Source organism: Pelophylax lessonae (genome assembly GCF_965119305.1).
Source record: "Pelophylax lessonae genome assembly, chromosome: 3".
In the NCBI taxonomy this organism is placed as follows: domain Eukaryota; kingdom Metazoa; phylum Chordata; class Amphibia; order Anura; family Ranidae; genus Pelophylax; species Pelophylax lessonae.
Window position 1 is genome coordinate 88,009,436 of NC_138770.1, and position 18,190 is coordinate 88,027,625.

Genomic DNA, 18,190 nt, shown 5'->3' on the forward strand with positions numbered 1-18,190 from the left:
AATTGGGGCCTAGTGTGGTTGTGTACGTGTGAGATACATACACTTTTTTTGATCATATTTTCTATTCCGCTATTTAATCAAAAACCTTTGGGGATCAGTTAAATTGGGGGATAGTCTGTGTTGGTACGTGTGAGAGAGATCCACCTTTCCAAGTTTTTGGGGTTCATCTCATAATTCTGAAGATTTGAGGGTGCTGCCTGTTCCATACTCCCCCCTACTCCTCATCCAGCCTTTTAGGGGTACAAACAATAGTAATTGGGGCCTAGTGTGGTTGTGTACGTGTGATATACATACACTTTTTTTGATCATATTTTCTATTCCGCTATTTAATCAAAAACCTTTGGGGATCAGTTAAATTGGGGGATAGTCTGTGTTGGTACGTGTGAAAGAGATCCACCTTTCCAAGTTTTTGGGGTTCATCTCATACTTCTGAAGATTTGAGGGTGCTGCCTGTTCCATACTCCCCCCTTCTCCTCATCCAGCCTTTTAGGGGTACAAACAATAGTAATTGGGGCCTAGTGTGGTTGTGTACGTGTGAGATACATACACTTTTTTTTATCATATTTTCTATTCCGCTATTTAATCAAAAACCTTTGGGGATCAGTTAAATTGGGGGATAGTCTGTGTTGGTACATGTGAGAGAGATCCACCTTTCCAAGTTTTTGGGGTTCATCTCATACTTCTGAAGATTTGAGGGTGCTGCCTGTTCCATACTCCCCCCTACTCCTCATCCAGCCTTTTAGGGGTACAAACAATAGTAATTGGGGCCTAGTGTGGTTGTGTACGTGTGATATACATACACTTTTTTTGATCATATTTTCTATTCCGCTATTTAATCAAAAACCTTTGGGGATCAGTTAAATTGGGGGATAGTCTGTGTTGGTACGTGTGAAAGAGATCCACCTTTCCAAGTTTTTGGGGTTCATCTCATACTTCTGAAGATTTGAGGGTGCTGCCTGTTCCATACTCCCCCCTTCTCCTCATCCAGCCTTTTAGGGGTACAAACAATAGTAATTGGGGCCTAGTGTGGTTGTGTACGTGTGATATACATACACTTTTTTTGATCATATTTTCTATTCCGCTATTTAATCAAAAACCTTTGGGGATCAGTTAAATTGGGGGATAGTCTGTGTTGGTACGTGTTAGAGAGATCCACCTTTCCAAATTTTTGGGGTTCATCTCATACTTCTGAAGATTTGAGGGTGCTGCCTGTTCCATACTCCCCCCTACTCCTCATCCAGCCTTTTAGGGGTACAAACAATAGTAATTGGGGCCTAGTGTGGTTGTGTACGTGTGATATACATACACTTTTTTTGATCATATTTTCTATTCCGCTATTTAATCAAAAACCTTTGGGGATCAGTTAAATTGGGGGATAGTCTGTGTTGGTACGTGTGAGAGAGATCCACCTTTCCAAGTTTTTGGGGTTCATCTCATACTTCTGAAGATTTGAGGGTGCTGCCTGTTCCATACTCCCCCCTACTCCTCATCCAGCCTTTTAGGGGTACAAACAATAGTAATTGGGGCCTAGTGTGGTTGTGTACGTGTGATATACATACGCTTTTTTTGATCATATTTTCTATTCCGCTATTTAATCAAAAACCTTTGGGGATCAGTTAAATTGGGGGATAGTCTGTGTTGGTACGTGTGAGAGAGATCCACCTTTCCAAGTTTTTGGGGTTCATCTCATACTTCTGAAGATTTGAGGGTGCTGCCTGTTCCATACTCCTCCTACTCCTCATCCTGCCTTTAGGGGTACAAACAATAGTAATTGGGGCCTAGTGTGGTTGTGTACGTGTGAGATACATACACTTTTTTTGATCATATTTCCTATTCCGCTATTCAATAAAAACCTTTGGGGATCAATTAAATTGCGGGATAGTCTGTGTTGGTACGTGTGAGATCCACCTTTCCAAGTTTTTGAGGTTCATCAAATACTTCTGAAGATTTGAGGGTGCTGACTGTTCCATACTCCTCCTACTTCTCATCCTGCCTTTAGGGGTACAAACAATAGTAATTGGGGCCTAGTCTGCTTCTTTACTTGTGAGATACATACACTTTTTTTGATCATATTTCCTATTCCGCTATTCAATAAAAACCTTTGGGGATCAATTAAATTGCGGGATAGTCTGTGTTGGTACGTGTGAGATCCACCTTTGCAAGTTTTTGGGGTTCATCTCATACTTCTGAAGATTTGATGGTGCTGCCTGTTCCAAACTCCTCCTACTCCTCACCCTGCGTTTAGGGGTACAAACAATAGTAATTGGGGCCTAGTGTGGTTGTGTACGTGTGATATACATACACTTTTTTTTGGATCATATTTTCTATTCCGCTATTTAATCAAAACCTTTGGGTATAAACAATTAAATTGCGTGATAGTCTGTGTCGGTACGTGTGAGATACACCTTTCCAATTTTTGGGGCGCATCTCATACTGCCGAGGATTTGAGGGTGCTTCAGTCTGCCTCCTGCCTGTTCCGAACTGCTCCTACTCCTCATCCTTCCTTTAGGGTAGAAAAAATTGTAATCGGGGCCTAGTTTGTGTTTGTACGTGTGAGATACACCATTTTGTAAAATTTGTCCTATTCCGCTATTCAATATACACCCTCTTTGAGTGTAAAAAATTAAATTGCGGGATAGTCTGTACCGGTACATGTGAGATACACCTTTTTAAATTGGTTTGGCGCATCTCCTTCTACCGCCGAGGATTGCAGGGCGCTTCAGTTTTCCTCCTGTTCCCAACTCCTCCTACTCCTCTTCCTCATCCTGCCTTTAGGGTACAAAAAATTGTAATCGGGGCCTAGTTGGTGTTTGTACGTGTGAAATACACCGTTTTGTAAAATTTGTCCTATTCCGCTATTCAATAAACACCCTTTTGGAGTGTAAGAAAATTAAATTACGGCATAGTCTGTATCGGTACATGTGAGATACACCTTTTAAATTTGTTTGGCGCATCTCCTTCCACCGCCAAGGATTGCAGGGCGCTTCAGTTTGCCTCCTGTTCCCAACTCCTCCTACTCCTCTTCCTCATCCTCCCTTTAGGGAAAAAAAAATTTGAATCGGGGCCTAGTCTGTGTTTGTACGTGTGAGATACACCGTTTTTTTATCCTTTTTCCTATTCCGCTTTCAATATACACCCTTTTGGGGTAAAAAACATTAAATTGCGGCATAGTTTGCATATTTGACTGTCAGATACACCCGTGCGATACTGTTGTTGTTTTGTTCCGCTATTCAATAAACACCTTTCTAGGGCAAGATCATAAATTACAGAAATATGAGGAGACCGTCAAATAGGGGCCGTGGCCTGGGTCGTGGTGCTGCTGGTAGAGCTCCTGTTGCAAGGAGAGGACGTGGTCGATCTGTGCCAGCTACACGCACAAGTGAAACACCTTCCACAAGTGTGAGTAGGCGACAGAACCTGCATCAGTATTTGGTAGGGCATCATGCACCTCTAGACGTGATGAGGCCTGAAGAAGTACAGGCGATAGTAGATTGGGATGCTGACAGTGCCTCCAGTTCCTTCACATTGTCTCCCACCCAGTCTACTGCAGAAAGGTCAGAGTTGGCACCTGCAGCCAATGTCCAACCGTCTTTCACCATACCCCCTTGGAAATCAGGCAAGCAGTCTGAGCCCCAATCCATACAGCAGTCTCTTCTTCTTTTTGAGGACTCTGTCAGCAGGGTTTCCCAGGGCCATCCACCTAGCCCTGCCTCAGAAGTTAAAGATATTGAGTGCAGCGATGCCCAACCACTTATTTCTCAAGATGAGTACATGCAAGGACCATCGCAGCACGTCTCCGATGATGACGAAACGCAGGTGCCAACTGCTGTGGCGTTCAGCATTGTGGAGACCGACAAGGAGGGCAGGGGTGAAGACTGGGTGGAAGATGATGTGGAGGACGATGAGGTCCTCGACCCCACATGGAATGAACGTCATGCAGGTGACCTGAGTAGTTTGGAGGAAGAGGCGGTGGTCGCACAGAGCCACCAGCACAGCAGAAGAGGGAGCAGGGTGCAGAAGCGGAGCGGCCGTGCCCTAGACACTACACCCGCTACTGCCCAAAGCAGCAAGGGAACGAGCGCACCAAAGTCAGCTCAAAGGAGTTCTCTAGCGTGGAAGTTCTTTAGAAAATGTGCTGATGACAGGACACGAGTGGTTTGCACCCTGTGCAATCAGAGCCTGAAGCGAGGCATAAACCTTCTCAACCTGAGCACAACCTGCATGATCAGGCATCTAAGTGCAAAGCACGATCTGCAGTGGAGTAGACACCTTCAAAACCAAGAAACGTCTCTGGCTCATCCTGCTTCCTCTTCTGCTGCAGTCTCGGCCGCTCCAGCCACATCTGTAGTGATACCGGCACCTGCCAAACCGCAAACAGAGGATCTGTCAGCAACACCACCACCTGGGTCATCAACCATCTCCACAATGTCCCATGGAAGCGTTCAGCTTTCCATCTCCCAAACACTTGAGAGGAAGAGGAAGTACCCCCCTACCCACCCGCGATCCCTGGCCCTGAATGCCAGCATTTCAAAATTCTTGGCCTTTGAAATGCTGTCATTCCGTCTGGTGGAGACGCACAGTTTTAAAAACCTTATGTCGGTGGCTGTCCCACAGTACGTCGTGCCCAGCCGCCACTACTTTTCCAGGCAAGCCATCCCTTCCCTGCACTACAAAGTGGGGGAAAAAATCAGGTGTGAACTGCGCAACGCCATCTGTGCCAAGGTCCACCTAACTACCGATACGTGGACCAGTAAGCACGGTCAGGGGCGTTATATCTCCCTAACGGCACACTGGGTAAATGCAGTGGCGGATGGGCCTGAGGCGGATAGCAATTTGGCGCATGTCCTTCCACCACCGAGGATTGCAGGGCGCTTCAGTTTGCCTCCTGTTCCTAACTCCTCCTACTCCGCTTCCTCATCCTCTACCACCTCCTCATCTGGACAGCGTAACACCTTCACCACCAACTTCAGCACGGCCAGGGGTAAACGACAGCAGGCAGTTTTACAACTTGCCTGTTTGGGGGACAAACCACACACCGCGCAGGAGTTGTGGAGGAGCATGGAAAAACAGACAAATGAGTGGTTGCTGCCAGCGAGCCTCAAGCCCGGCCTGGTGGTGTGTGATAACGGGCGAAATCTCAGAGCAGCTCTGGGCCTAGCCGGTCTTACGCACATCCCTTGCCTGGCGCATGTGCTGAATTTGGTGGTGCAGAAGTTCCTTAAAAACTACCCCGATATGTCAGAGCTGCTGCAGAAAGTGCGGGCTGTCTGTGCGCACTTTCGGCGTTCTCACCCTGCTGCTGCTCGCCTGTCAGCGCTGCAGCGTAACTTCGGCCTTCCCGCTCACCGCCTCATATGTGACGTGCCCACAAGGTGGAACTCCACCTTGCACATGCTGCAAAGACTGTGCGAGCAGCAGCAGGCCATAGTGGAGTTTCAGCTGCAGCACGCACGCGTGAGTCGCTCTGCGGAACAGCACCACTTCACCACCAATAACTGGGCCTCCATGCGAGACCTGTGTGCCTTGTTGCGCTGTTTTGAGTACTCCACCAACATGGCCAGTGCCGATGACGCCGTTCTCAGCTTAACTATCCCACTTCTATGCCTCCTTGAAAAAACAATTCGGGCGATGATGGAAGAGGATGTGGCACAGGATGAGGAGGAGGAGGAGGAGGAGGAGGATGAGGATTTAACATTTCCAAGGCTTTCAGGGCAGTCATTCGCAAGGGGCTCTGAGGGTGGGTTCCTGCACACACAAATGCCAGGGACACAATTCTCCAGCAGGGGCACAGTTCTGGAGGATGAGGAGGATGAGGAGGAGGAGCTGTAGGAGGAGATGGAACCATGTTCACAGCAGGGTGGCACCCAGGCCAGCTCATGGCCATCACTGGTGCGTGGCTGGGGGGATACAGAGGACACGGATGATACACCTCCCACAGAGGACAGCCTTTCGTTGCCTCTGGGCAGCCTGGCACACATGAGCGATTACATGCTGCAGTGTCTCCACAACGACCGCCGAGTTGCCCACATTCTAACTTGTGCTGATTACTGGGTGGCCACGCTGCTGGATCCCCGTTACAAGGACAACGTACCGTCCTTAATTCACTCACTGGAGCGCGATCGCAAGATGCGCGAGTACAAGCGCACGCTGGTAGACGCCATGCTGCTGGCATTCCCACCTGACAGCGGGGCCACAGTGGAAGCACAAGGCAGAGGAGGAGGAGGAGGAGGAGGAAGAGGTCGCCAACGCAACCAGGGCACCGCCAGCACCTCAGAAGGCAGGGTTAGCATGGCCCAAATGTGGAAAAGCTTTGTCAGCACGCCACAACAAACAGCAGCACCAGCAGCTCAGATGGAACGTCTTAGCAGGAGGCAGCATTTTACCAACATGGTGGAGCAGTATGTGTGCACACGCCTACATGTAGTGAATGACGGGTCTGCCCCCTTCAACTTCTGGGTCTCCAAATTGGGCACATGGCCTGAGCTTGCCCTTTACGCCTTGGAGGTGCTGGCGTGCCCTGCAGCCAATGTATTATCTGAACGGGTATTTAGCACAGCTGGGGGCGTTATAACAGACAAGCGCAGCCGCCTGTCCAGAGACAATGTGGACAAGCTCACGTTCATTAAAATGAACCAGGCATGGATCCCACGGGACTTTTCCGTACCTTGTGCAGAATAGCGATGGATACCAACCTTACCCAGCCATTGTTCCATTTTTGCTCTTTCTCACTCTTTTGGGGTGTACCCGCATTTAAAATTTGTGAAAAGAAGCAGTGTTGGCTACCTCGTCCTCCTCAGGGCCAGATTAACGTAGGGGCTATTGGAGCTGCAGCTCCAGGCCCCTACCTTTTATATAGGCCCCGGGTTGGCCATATTCACTGTTACCGCTCTTCTGTCACTTGTAAACACAGAAGTCTGGCTTCTATGCTCGCTTCCCCAGGCAGCTCCCTCAGAACCTCCCCACACAGCACGAAGGCCGGACAAGGAGGGACAGTTGCCGATTCATGGATGTGTTTATGGGCTTCAGAGACAGCATCCCATGTTGAATTAGGCATGCATGGCTGCACCCTTCCTCCTCTGGGTGCATGCCAAGGCACGGCCCTTAAGGCCCTTCAAAATCCTCAGCACCAAGCCCATGATGCTCTTAATCCGGCCCTGGTCCTCCTCCACCGCCGCTTCCACCTACACCGCCCATAGGTGTGCGCAGCCTATTGCATTAGGGTGTGCACCCCAAAGTTGAAATACACATGCATGTGTTTGCCTACATGTACATGGCCCCGATACATTACTCTCCCTGCTGGCAAAGTGAAATAGAGCAGAGCAGGTCCGAGGGAGATCTTTCCCATCTCCTCACTGGCAAACAGAGCGATAATGCTAATGTGCCCTAGGTGATTAGGGTGTGCCCAGGTACACCCGGCACACCCTGTGCGCACGCCTATGACACCGCCACATCCACCACCACCTCAACCTCCCTCCTACTCCATATGGGCCTCGTCCTTCAGAGATGAAGAACATTGTTTTATTTTTCTGGGTTTTTTTTGTTGTTTTAAGATATTTCCCTATCCACATTTGTTTGCAGAGCACTTGCCATGCTCTTAACTACGTTTTGCTGCCATTTGCAGCACTCTAGCCCTTTCCTTTGGTGTTTTAGTGCCTGAAAGTTCGGGTCCCCATTGACTTCAATGGGGTTCAGTGTCCGGGAAAAGTTCGGCAAAAGTCCGGGACACGGACCCGGACTTTTTTTTAAAGTTCGGCCGAACCCGCCGAACACGGACATCCAGGTGTCCGCTCAACTCTACTCACAACACAAAAAAATAGAATACTTGAATACAGCATTGCCCCCTTAAGAGGTCTCCTTGACATCACATCAGTTTTAAAAACCATATACTTCTGGTTTCCAGTTCGTGTGTGATGACATCGCTACTCCGCCCTTGATGCGTTTTGTCACATGCATTGTGACTTCCTCATGTAGACACAGGACTTTTACTTATGGACTATTTATATGTTGGTAGTTTTACATTAAGTTGTTGATATTTTTTATTGGGGTGTGACTATAATTATATATAGTATATATATTTGCCACTGATTTATTTTATATGATTTAGGTTATTGTGCTGCACTATATGTATATTTTATATTTATTAAATGTGTGAACACATGGCGTTGCATAACAGCAATAAATAAACACAGGTTTTGGTTTCACGTTTGGGTAACCGGTTGCCGACCACATGCTGTGTATTTACTGCGGCAGTGTGGCTCCCCCAGGCAAACATCGGCTGCGAGCACCCTCAGTCAGCAGTGGGGAAGCTGATGCACCTGTCAGGTGGTTCGGATTGCCGCCTGACACCCACGATCGTTCCCTGCTGAAAGAGAAGGACGGTTGGCTGTTGTAAACATAGCTGACCGTTCTTCTCCCTGGAATGATCATAGAGCCCCTGTGATACTTCTATATAGGATCACAGATCTCTATGGTCATTTCAGAAGCCACGTCCCCCACAGTTAGAATCACTCCTCTAGGCTCACATTTAACCCCTTGATCACCCACAATGTTAACCCTTTCCCTGGCAGTGTCATTATTACAGTAACAGTGCATATTTTTAGCACTGATCACTGTAGTAATGTCATTAGTCCCCTCAAAAGTGTCAAAAATGTCAGTTAGGGGTCTGATCTGTTCACCGCAATGTCTTAGCCCTGCTAAAAATTGCAGATCGCCGCCATTACTAGTAAAAAAAAAACAAAACAAAAAAAGTAGTTAGTAAATGCTAGACCTTTTGCGCAAACCAATCAAAATATACTTATTGCCAAAAATATGTAGCAGAAAACAAATTGGCCTAAAATGTTAAAACATTTTGATTTTTTTTTTTTTTTTTTTGAGAATGTTATATAGCAGAATGTGAAAAATATTGTTTGTTTTTTTTTTTTTTTTCAGAATTGACGCTCTTTTTTTGTTTTTTTAGTGCAAAAAATAAAAATCGCACAGGTGATCAAATACCACCAAAAGAAAGCTCTATTGGGGGCGGAGCCGGCAGCTGGAGTGGATGGTTATGTGAAACCGCCGCTCTCTACAACGGGACCTACACAGCGTTCACAAGCCAACATCCGGAGCCCGAAAATAGCCACTGACCTTCCTCTGACCGCAGAGATCCCGATGGCGACAGCAGGGAAGCGGAAGGAGCGGGAGAGGCCCCGCAAGCTAACGGAGTTCTTCTCCTCCACAGCAGGCCGGGGCAGCCAAAATGGCGCCGGCTCACTCCACAACACGGTCTCTCATCAGCACCCGGTCGGAGCATCCACCACCATCAAACCTCACGGACACCGGTGGGTCATGTGAAGCAAAGATGGAGACTTAACATGTCTCACAACACAGCCTCCACTAATCCATGGGAGGGGGAGGAAATGGAGGAGTCAGATACCATCTCCCAGCAATTAGATGTCTTCCCAACCACAGGGCAGACTGTTACAGATGTGACTATGAAAGACATGCTATTGACACTGCGGGGAGCCCTTCAGAAGGACATGGCAGCATTTATGATAGCTACAAAGAAAGAGATCGCTGACTTGGGGGATAGAGTGGATGACGCGGAGCAAAGGCTAGATGATGTCTCAGGGGCACATAATGAGCTTGCAGATGCTCATGTAGACTTGGAGGATGAAATGAAAATGCTTAAATTCAAAGTAACAGATATTGAGGATAGGTCACGCAGGAACAACGTTAAATTTAGAGGCGTGCCAGAAAATGTCAAACCTGCTGATCTCACTGAATTTTTGCAGCAACTTATGTTGAAAATGCTCCCAGACCTCACTGCCAACGATGTAATCATAGATAGAGCTCATAGGCTCCCAAAACCTGCCCACATCCCTGAAAATGTGCCAAGAGACGTAATTGCTAGAATCCACTTCTACCACATAAAGGATAGACTCATGAGATTCTCTCGCCAAAATCCTGCTCTTCCTGATCCGTATGCAGGAATATCCCTCTTTACGGATCTGTCTCAGGCGACACTATCTCACTCCCATTACTAAGATTCTGAGAAACCACAAGATCTTATATAAATGGGGCTTCCCTGCTAAATTGATGGTGACTCTGGACAACACCTCTCACTCCATAACTTCCCTGGAAAAGGGTCTGGAACTTCTGCGGAGGATGGGCCTAATCCCTAGAGATGCAGACTCATCGGCCTCTACATCTAGATCAACTGGCAGACAGGGTACCAGCAGAGATGCACGCTGAGTGTCCAAGTTATCCCGCCTTCGGTAGCAGGACTTTCGGATGGAATATATCATTCCCGTTGTCTGGTTTGTAATGTTCTTCTTCCCCGGACAGAATTGTGAGATTTCTCGCATCCGAGCGATGATGCTTTTTTGTTTTGGCATCACTCCATACAGTATGCTGTGGCTAATACAGCAGTGTTGCCCGAGTCTTTGGGCCCTTTCTTGAACAGGAGCCAGTTACTTGTTTTTGTTTTTCCCCTTGCCTTTTCTGCCTCTCTTCAATTCTTGATGTCTCTTAGATGGATGTCCATCAACGTCAGAGGACTCAACCATCCTGCAAAAAGAAACAGTCTCTGGAAAACAGCTTTGGACTCGCAGAGTGACATTCTTTGTGTCCAGGAGACGCATTTTATGCAATCCAACCCACCCCGATGTTCCCATTGCAAGTTCCCGTATGTATATTGTGCCATTGGTCCAGCTAAAAACAAAGGTGTCCTGATAGCTATTAGGGACACAGTTGTGTTTAACTTGATCACTGTTTTACATGACGACTCTGGTAGATATATTCTCATGGTGGCGGAGAGTAATGGGGTCATCTACACGATCTTAAACATTTATGCTCCTAACCAGCAACAAACTAAATTTATTCGTAAAATGATTGCCATGGTTAAGCAGCACCAAAAAGGTTCCCTGATTTTATGTGGCGACTTTAACTCTATCATGAATGCTAATGTTGATTGCTCCTCAGTGGGGCGGAGATGCAGGCCTAACATCGGTTCTCTCTGCTTCATGGAGGGTCTTTACGACCCGTGGCGATGTCTCCACACCACTGAACAAGATTATTCTTTCTACTCTAGGGTACATAATAGTTACTCCAGAATCGACATTTACCATTGATGTGTTGGATGGCTCTAAAACAGTATCTAAACCCTTGTGGCGCAATAATATGCACATTCTTGCTCACCCTAAGTATTCTGCGGACTTACAACAGAAGATTGCGGAGTACTTTGATGTGAACAACGATGGCTCTTGCCCCACAACCACGGTCTGGTGTGCTCACAAGGCCGCCGCGAGGGGTCTGCTGATCCAAATGGCGGCCAGGGATAAGAAAACTAGATCATCCTGCATTCAGTCACTCCAAGCAGATATCCTCCAATTGGAGAAACAAGACAAACAGGCTCCGACTGCCTCCTCATCCCTATTATTGACCCTTACTGACAAAAGAAATGAACTCAAAAGGCTCCTAGTAGCGGACCACAACTTTCATTATAGGAGACTCCAAGTCTCATGGTACTCACAACAAAACAGGGCCGGAAAGTTCTTGGCCTCTCAACTAAAGGCAAAGCACCTGAAGTCGCATATTCCCCATATGCACCATCATCTGACTAAAAAAATCTACACAAACCCTAAAGACATTGCAAATGTCTTCAAGGATTACTACGAATCCCTATATAACTTAGAAGACTCGGACCCTGACAACCAACCGACGATACCTGACATTGACATCTTTCTTAATAATCTAAATTTGCCGTCCCTGACGGAGGACTCCCTTATGGCCCTTAACGCACCATTCACTGAAAAGGAGGTCCTGGATGTTGTCCGCTCTCTACCCTTACACAAATCCCCGGGGATTGATGGTTTCTCGGCGGAATACTACAAGACTTTTGCTCATACTCTTGCGCCTCATTTAACCAGCGTATTTAATACCGCAGTCCAATTAGGTTACTTTCCTAAAGAAATGCTCCAGGCAGTAATAGTTACGATACCCAAACCTGGTAAACCTCCGGATTCCCCTCAAAATTTCCAGCCTATTTCCCTCCTTAACGTGGATCTTAACATCTACGCTAAAGTACTGGCCAATAGACTGCTCCAAGTTACCCCACTTCTGATAGGTTTAGATCAAGTAAGCTTTGTTAAGGCCAGACAAGCCCCTGACAACACACGTCGAATGATAAATCTCCTCAAACATGTAGAACTTAAACGCGTTCCTTCCATTTTTGTAGCCTTAGAAGCCGAAAAGGCGTTTGATAGGGTTCATTCGGGTTACCTCTCCCGAACGCTTAGTAAGTTTGACTTTAAAGACCAGATACTCTCGGCCATTATGTCACTATATTCGAACCCAACGGCATGTGTGTATTCGGACGGACTATTGTCAAACCCATTCACACTCTCTAACGATACTAAGCAAGGATGCCCACTGTTGCCTATCCTGTTTTCCCTGGCTATTGAACCCCTAGTAGAAACCATTAGATCCAAGCCATTGATTAAAGGTATTACTATAGGTCCTTTGCAACACAAATTGGGGTTGTTTGCGGACGATATCATCCTCACCTTATCTGATCCCTCCGATTCCCTGGTGGAGACTAAGCGAATCTTAGCAACGTATAGTGCAGTCTCGTTATATAAGATCAATACCAGTAAATGTTCAGCGTTGCCAAATTAATGTCTCCTCTGTGGAATTGGAGATGCTCAAACGCGTGTTTCCCTGCGACTGGGGCTCGACATCCATAAAGTTCCCGGGTATCCAATTGACTACGCCAACCGAAAACCTCTATCAACATAACTATGTACCGTTGCTGGAGCAAGTCGCAGAGGACTTCTCCTCTATAAAAAAAGAAAGCTCTATTTGTGGAAAAAAAAGGACATCAATTTTATTTAAGTACAGTGTCCCACGACCGCGCAATTGTCCATTAAAGTAACGCAGCGCCAAATCGCAAAATATGGCCTGGTCATTAAGCGGGAAAATCTTCCGGTCCAGAAGTGGTTAAAGGTAGCAAGGTGAATATTTTTTTTTTTTTATACAAACTAGACAAGTATAAACTTTCCTCTTTCACAGGTAGCGCTGATGTCATTTTTTATACCCCTCTGGCAGAGCCCATTGAAGTCAAGCATCACAAGGTGTTTTGATCATATAAATATGAATTTTATGTAGGATACTAAGACCTTAGGGAGAAATAACAGAATACCTCCATAAAGGATAGGTGGGGTTTCTTTAGGTCAATTAGGTGCACACTTCCGATGAGGGGTAAAGGTCTGGGTCCAGGAGGGAGGTTTTTGTTTTTTTCTTGCTTCTGGTCATTGTAAACTTTGGCCAGGAATAGGATGACCACGATGGAGACAAGAATCGTCACAGGGTCCATGGAAAACATGTCTCTGGCGATATCTGAAGCAAAAAACAAATGAAACATTCATATTTAGTGCTACTAAGATAGGTGTGCTCACAGTTGGTAATATTTGCTGGGTTAAACACATTTTGAAGAAATAGACCCTACCTATGATCAACCCAAGCCCCTCCAATAAATACTCAAGTTCAAGCAGAAACCTGTAAACGTTTGTCATTGATGATCAGGTGTTCTTCTCATCTCATAGCATAATCTAACCCAGTGTTTCTCAACCTTTTTTCACCCTTTAAAATTATGCACAATCTCAAGGCATCCCCATTAAAAAATGTAGGACACCTAGGTAGGGCCGCTGATGGGGGGGGGGGGGGTGGACCAACCAGTGCTCTTAGAGGGGGCCCAGGCACACAGGGGGGCCCCAACAGCGCAGGGAATCGTTGCTGTCGGGAGGAGGGGAAATTACAGAAGGAAACCCTGTGCAGCTCTCTGCAGCAGCTGAAAGCCAGTTTCGCCCCCTCCTGCCAGCTTTCACCTGCTGCAGGAAGAGACACAGACACAGGGCATCATTCCTGTAATTGCTTCTCTAACACCCACCCCCCTCCCTGTTCTGCCTGCTTCTGAGTCTCCCATAACCATGTGCCCCCCTTTCACTGTGAAGCCCCCCCCCCCCGCAGCACTACTGGCTTCCCTGTACTGTAAAAAAATAATAAATTGTAAAAATAAAACAATTAAACATTGTAATAAATAATTAACAAAAATTGTAAAATAAAATAATTGTAAACATTTTTAACATTAAAAAAAAATAATATTTTAGTGTATTTTTAGTGAAAATATTGTCTTGATAAATTCAGGGAGGGGGGGCTGCCAGGTAGTTTCTAATAGCAGCCCGGCATCTAGGACACCCAGCATTAGAGGTAATTTGTTCTTCCAAAGCAAACACACCTTTACACACTGGTACAGACTAGTATCCAGTGTTTCTCTTCTTCCTCAGTTTCCCTCCCTCACTTAGCTAATGTGGACCCAGTGCTGATGAAAAGGGACAGGGGGGGGGCAAGCAAGGATGCTGTGCTCCTTGTCAACTGACTTCTTAATTGGTTGTTAGGATGGCGGCGGCTAGAAGGTTGTAGAAGGTTGTAATGGTGCACAATGAAAACCTGTGGTTTTGTGTAACTGAAAGGCAGGCTCAATCCACCCACTGGTTTGTGTGCAATTTTTAGGCATTTTGCCAAGGCACCCCCGAAGAAGCCTCAAGGCACCCCTGAAGAAGCCTCAAGGCATCCTGGTACAAAAAGGTTGAATCAACCAATGCAGGTCAAAGCACCAGGTGTTCTTTAAATATGCTTGACGCCCCAGATGAAGATTCAGATAGAAGTGAGTGCCTCAGTCTGCATAGCACCAAGCAATGAATATAACCTATGTCTGGCACTTCTTTTGTGACGTAACACATACAGACTTACAGTAAACCTGATCTCTACAGGTTGCAGGGCAGCAATGGAAAAGCAACATTTTGAACAACAACCATACAATAAATTAATTAACTACTTGCCAACCACTGGCTGCAGATATACTGCAGCAGGCTGGCAGATTGCGTGAGCACTCCTGGGGGCGCATGCACGCAGCTCGAATCGAGCTAGCACCCCATTAGCCAGCAGGAAAGCTGACTCATGGTGGCCAGCGGCCGTGATTGCTGCCGCGCATCCGCAATCTCTCCCCATAGAGAGAGAGCGGCGGTCTGCTGTTGTAAACACAGCAGACCGTTGTCCTCTCAGGAATCAGCACAGAGCGCCTGTGATCCTCCTATTTAGGGACACAGGTCTCTGTGTTGATCCCACAAGCCCATCCCCCTCACAGTTAAAAAACACCCCCTAGGCTCACATTTAACCCTTTAATCTCCCCTGAGTTAACCCCTTCCCCGCCAGTGTCATTATTACAGTAACAGTGCATATTTATAGCACTGATTACTGTAGTAATGTCAATGGTCCCCCAAAAATGTCAAAAATGTCAGTTAGGGGTCCGATCTGTCCACCGCAATGTCGAAGTCCCACTAAAAATCGCAGATTGCTGCCATTACTAGTATAAATAAATAATTATAAATGACATAAATCCTTCCTCTAGTTTGTAGACATGATAACTTTTGCACAAACTAATCAAAATATGCTTATTGGAATTTTGTTTTTATATGTAAAAATATTAATATGTAGCATAATACATATTGGCCTAAAATGATGAAAAAATTAGATTTTGACATTTTTTTTATTGGGAATGTTATATAGCAGAATGTGAATAATATTGTTTTTTATTTTTCAGAATTGTCGCTCTTCTTTTGTTTATATCGCAAAAAATAAAAATCGCAAAAGGGGATCAAATACCACCAAAAGAAAGCTCTATTTGTGGGAAAAAAAGGACAACAATTTTATTTTGGTACAGCATCAGATGACCACCCAATTTTCAAGTAACACAGTGCTGAATCGTAATAAATGGCCTGGTCATTAAGAGGGAAAACCTTCCAGTCCAGAAGTGGTTATATACAGTGGTGGGATTCAGCCGGTTCGCACCGGTTCTATGGAACCGGTTGCAAACTTTCTGCAAGTTCGCAGAACCGGCTGATCCCTCTAAGCTGGCGGCCGGGGAGCAGCAGAGCAGTGCGCCCTGAGGCCGAGCCCACCCATTCTGTGACAATAGTGAATGAAAATCCTCCTCCTGGCCAATCAGGGAGCGGGTCCTCCCGCTTCCTGATTGGCCGAAAGGCAAACGCTGTGCCATTGGCCTAGGAGGCAGGAGGACTGAGGAGACCTGGGGAGGCGGGACTGAAAAGAAGCTGCCGTGATGACCGTCCGCGAGGTAAGTAAACTGGTCTCGCGGGGGGAATGCTGGCACTCTGCAATGATTCCGGGCAATGCTGTAGGCGCTCTGCAATGATCCTTGGGGGCAATGCTGTGGCGCTCTGCAATGATTGGGGACAATGCTGTGGTGCTCTGCAATTATTGGGGGCAATGCTGTGGCGCTCTACAATTATTGGGGGCAATGCTGTGGTGCTCTGCAATGATTGGGGGCAATGCTGTGGCGCTCTGCAATTATTGGGGGCAATGCTGTGGCGCTCTGGAATTATTGGGGGCAATGCTGTGGCGCTCTGCGATGATTGGGGGCAATGCTGTGGCGCTCTGCAATTATTGGGGGCAATGCTGTGGCGCTCTGAAATTATTGGGGGCAATGCTGTGGCGCTCTGAAATTATTGGGGGCAATGCTGTGGCGCTCTGCAATGATTGGGGGCAATGCTGTGGTGCTCTGAAATTATTGGGGGCAATGCTGTGGCGCTCTGCAAATATTGGGGGCAATGCTGTGGCGCTCTGCAATGATTGGGAAAAATGCTGTGGCACTCAATGATCATTGGGGGCAATGCTGTGGCGCTCTGCAATTAATGGGGGCAATGCTGTGGTGCTCTGCAATGATTGGGGGCAATGCTGTGGCGCTCTGCAATGATTGGGGGCAATGCTGTGGTGCTCTGCAATGATCATTGGGGGCAATGTTGTGGCGCTCTGCAATTATTGGGGGCAATGCTGTGGAGCTCTGCAATGATCATTGGGGGCAATGCTGTGGGCACTTTGCAATGATTGGGGGCAATGCTGTGGCACTCTGCAATGATCATTGGGGGCAATGCTGTGGCACTCTGCAATGATTGGGGGCAATGCTGTGGCACTCTGCAATGATTGGGGGCAATGCTGTGGCACTCTGCAATGATCATTGGGGGCAATGCTGTGGCACTCTGCAATGATCATTGGGGGCAATGCTGTGGCACTCTGCAATGATTGGGGGCAATGCTGTGGGCACTCTGCAATGATTGGGGGCAATGCTGTGGGCACTTTGCAATGATTGGGGGCAATGCCATGGCACTCTGCAATGATTTGGGTCAATGCTGTGGCACTCTGCAATGATTGGGGACAATGCTATGGGCACTCTGCAATGAATGGGGGCAATGCTGTGGCACTCTGAAATGATTGGGGGCAATGCTGTGGCACTCTGCAATAATTGGGGGCAATGCTGTGGTCACTCTGCATTGAAAGGGGGCACGCTGGTCTCTCTGCATTGAAAGGGGGGCACGCTGGTCACTGTGCATTAAAAGGGGGTACGCTGGTCACTGTGCCTTGAAAGGGGGGCACTCAGCGCTGGTCACTGTGCATTGAAAGTGGGGCATGCTGGTCACTGTGCATTGAAAGGGGGCACGCTGGTCTCTCTGCATTGAAAGGGGGGCACGCTGGTCACTGTGCATTGAAAGGGGGGCACGCTGGTCACTGTGCATTGAAAGGGGGGCACGCTGGTCACTTTACATTGAAAGGGGGCTTGCTGGTCACTGTACATTGAAAGGGGGCACGCTGGTCTATCTGCATTGAAAGGGGGCACACTGGTCACTGTGCATTGAAAGGGGGCACGCTGGTCACTGTGCATTGAAAGGGGGCACGCTGGTCACTGTGCATTGAAAGGGGGCACGCTGGTCATTCTGCTGGGAAAGTCGGAACTGGTTACTAAAATTTTTGAATCCCACCACTGGTTATATATGCTTGAGGCCCCAGATGCATATTCAGATAGAAGTGAGTACCTCGGTCTGCACAGCACAAAGCAATGAATATAACCCATGGCCGAAGCCTCTTTTGTGACGTAACACATACAGACTTACAGTAAACCTGATCTCTACAGGTTGCAGGGCAGCAATGGAAAAGCAACATTTTGAACGACAACCATACAATAAATTAATTAAATGCTCAGACTTTTCATAAAGGGGAAAAAAATTAGAATCTGCACAAAATATCTGACATATGTATACAGTAGTAACTAGGATGTTAATTGGAACAAGATATGTTTGTG

General features: G+C 47.0%; 1 protein-coding gene across 2 annotated transcripts in view; it reads right to left on the bottom strand.

Annotated features, from left to right (window-relative positions):
* The window catches only part of LOC309551306 (cytochrome P450 2C18-like), a 160,157-nt gene that overhangs the window by 34,727 nt on the left and 107,240 nt on the right, over nucleotides 1-18,190 (bottom strand). For both annotated transcript variants that reach the window (XM_082251838.1, XM_082251840.1), the window contains exon 2: nucleotides 13,178-13,374. In XM_082251838.1, coding sequence (XP_082107964.1) covers nucleotides 13,178-13,360 — 183 coding nt within the window. In that variant the 5' untranslated portion in view covers nucleotides 13,361-13,374. The remainder of the gene's footprint in view (nucleotides 1-13,177; nucleotides 13,375-18,190) is intronic.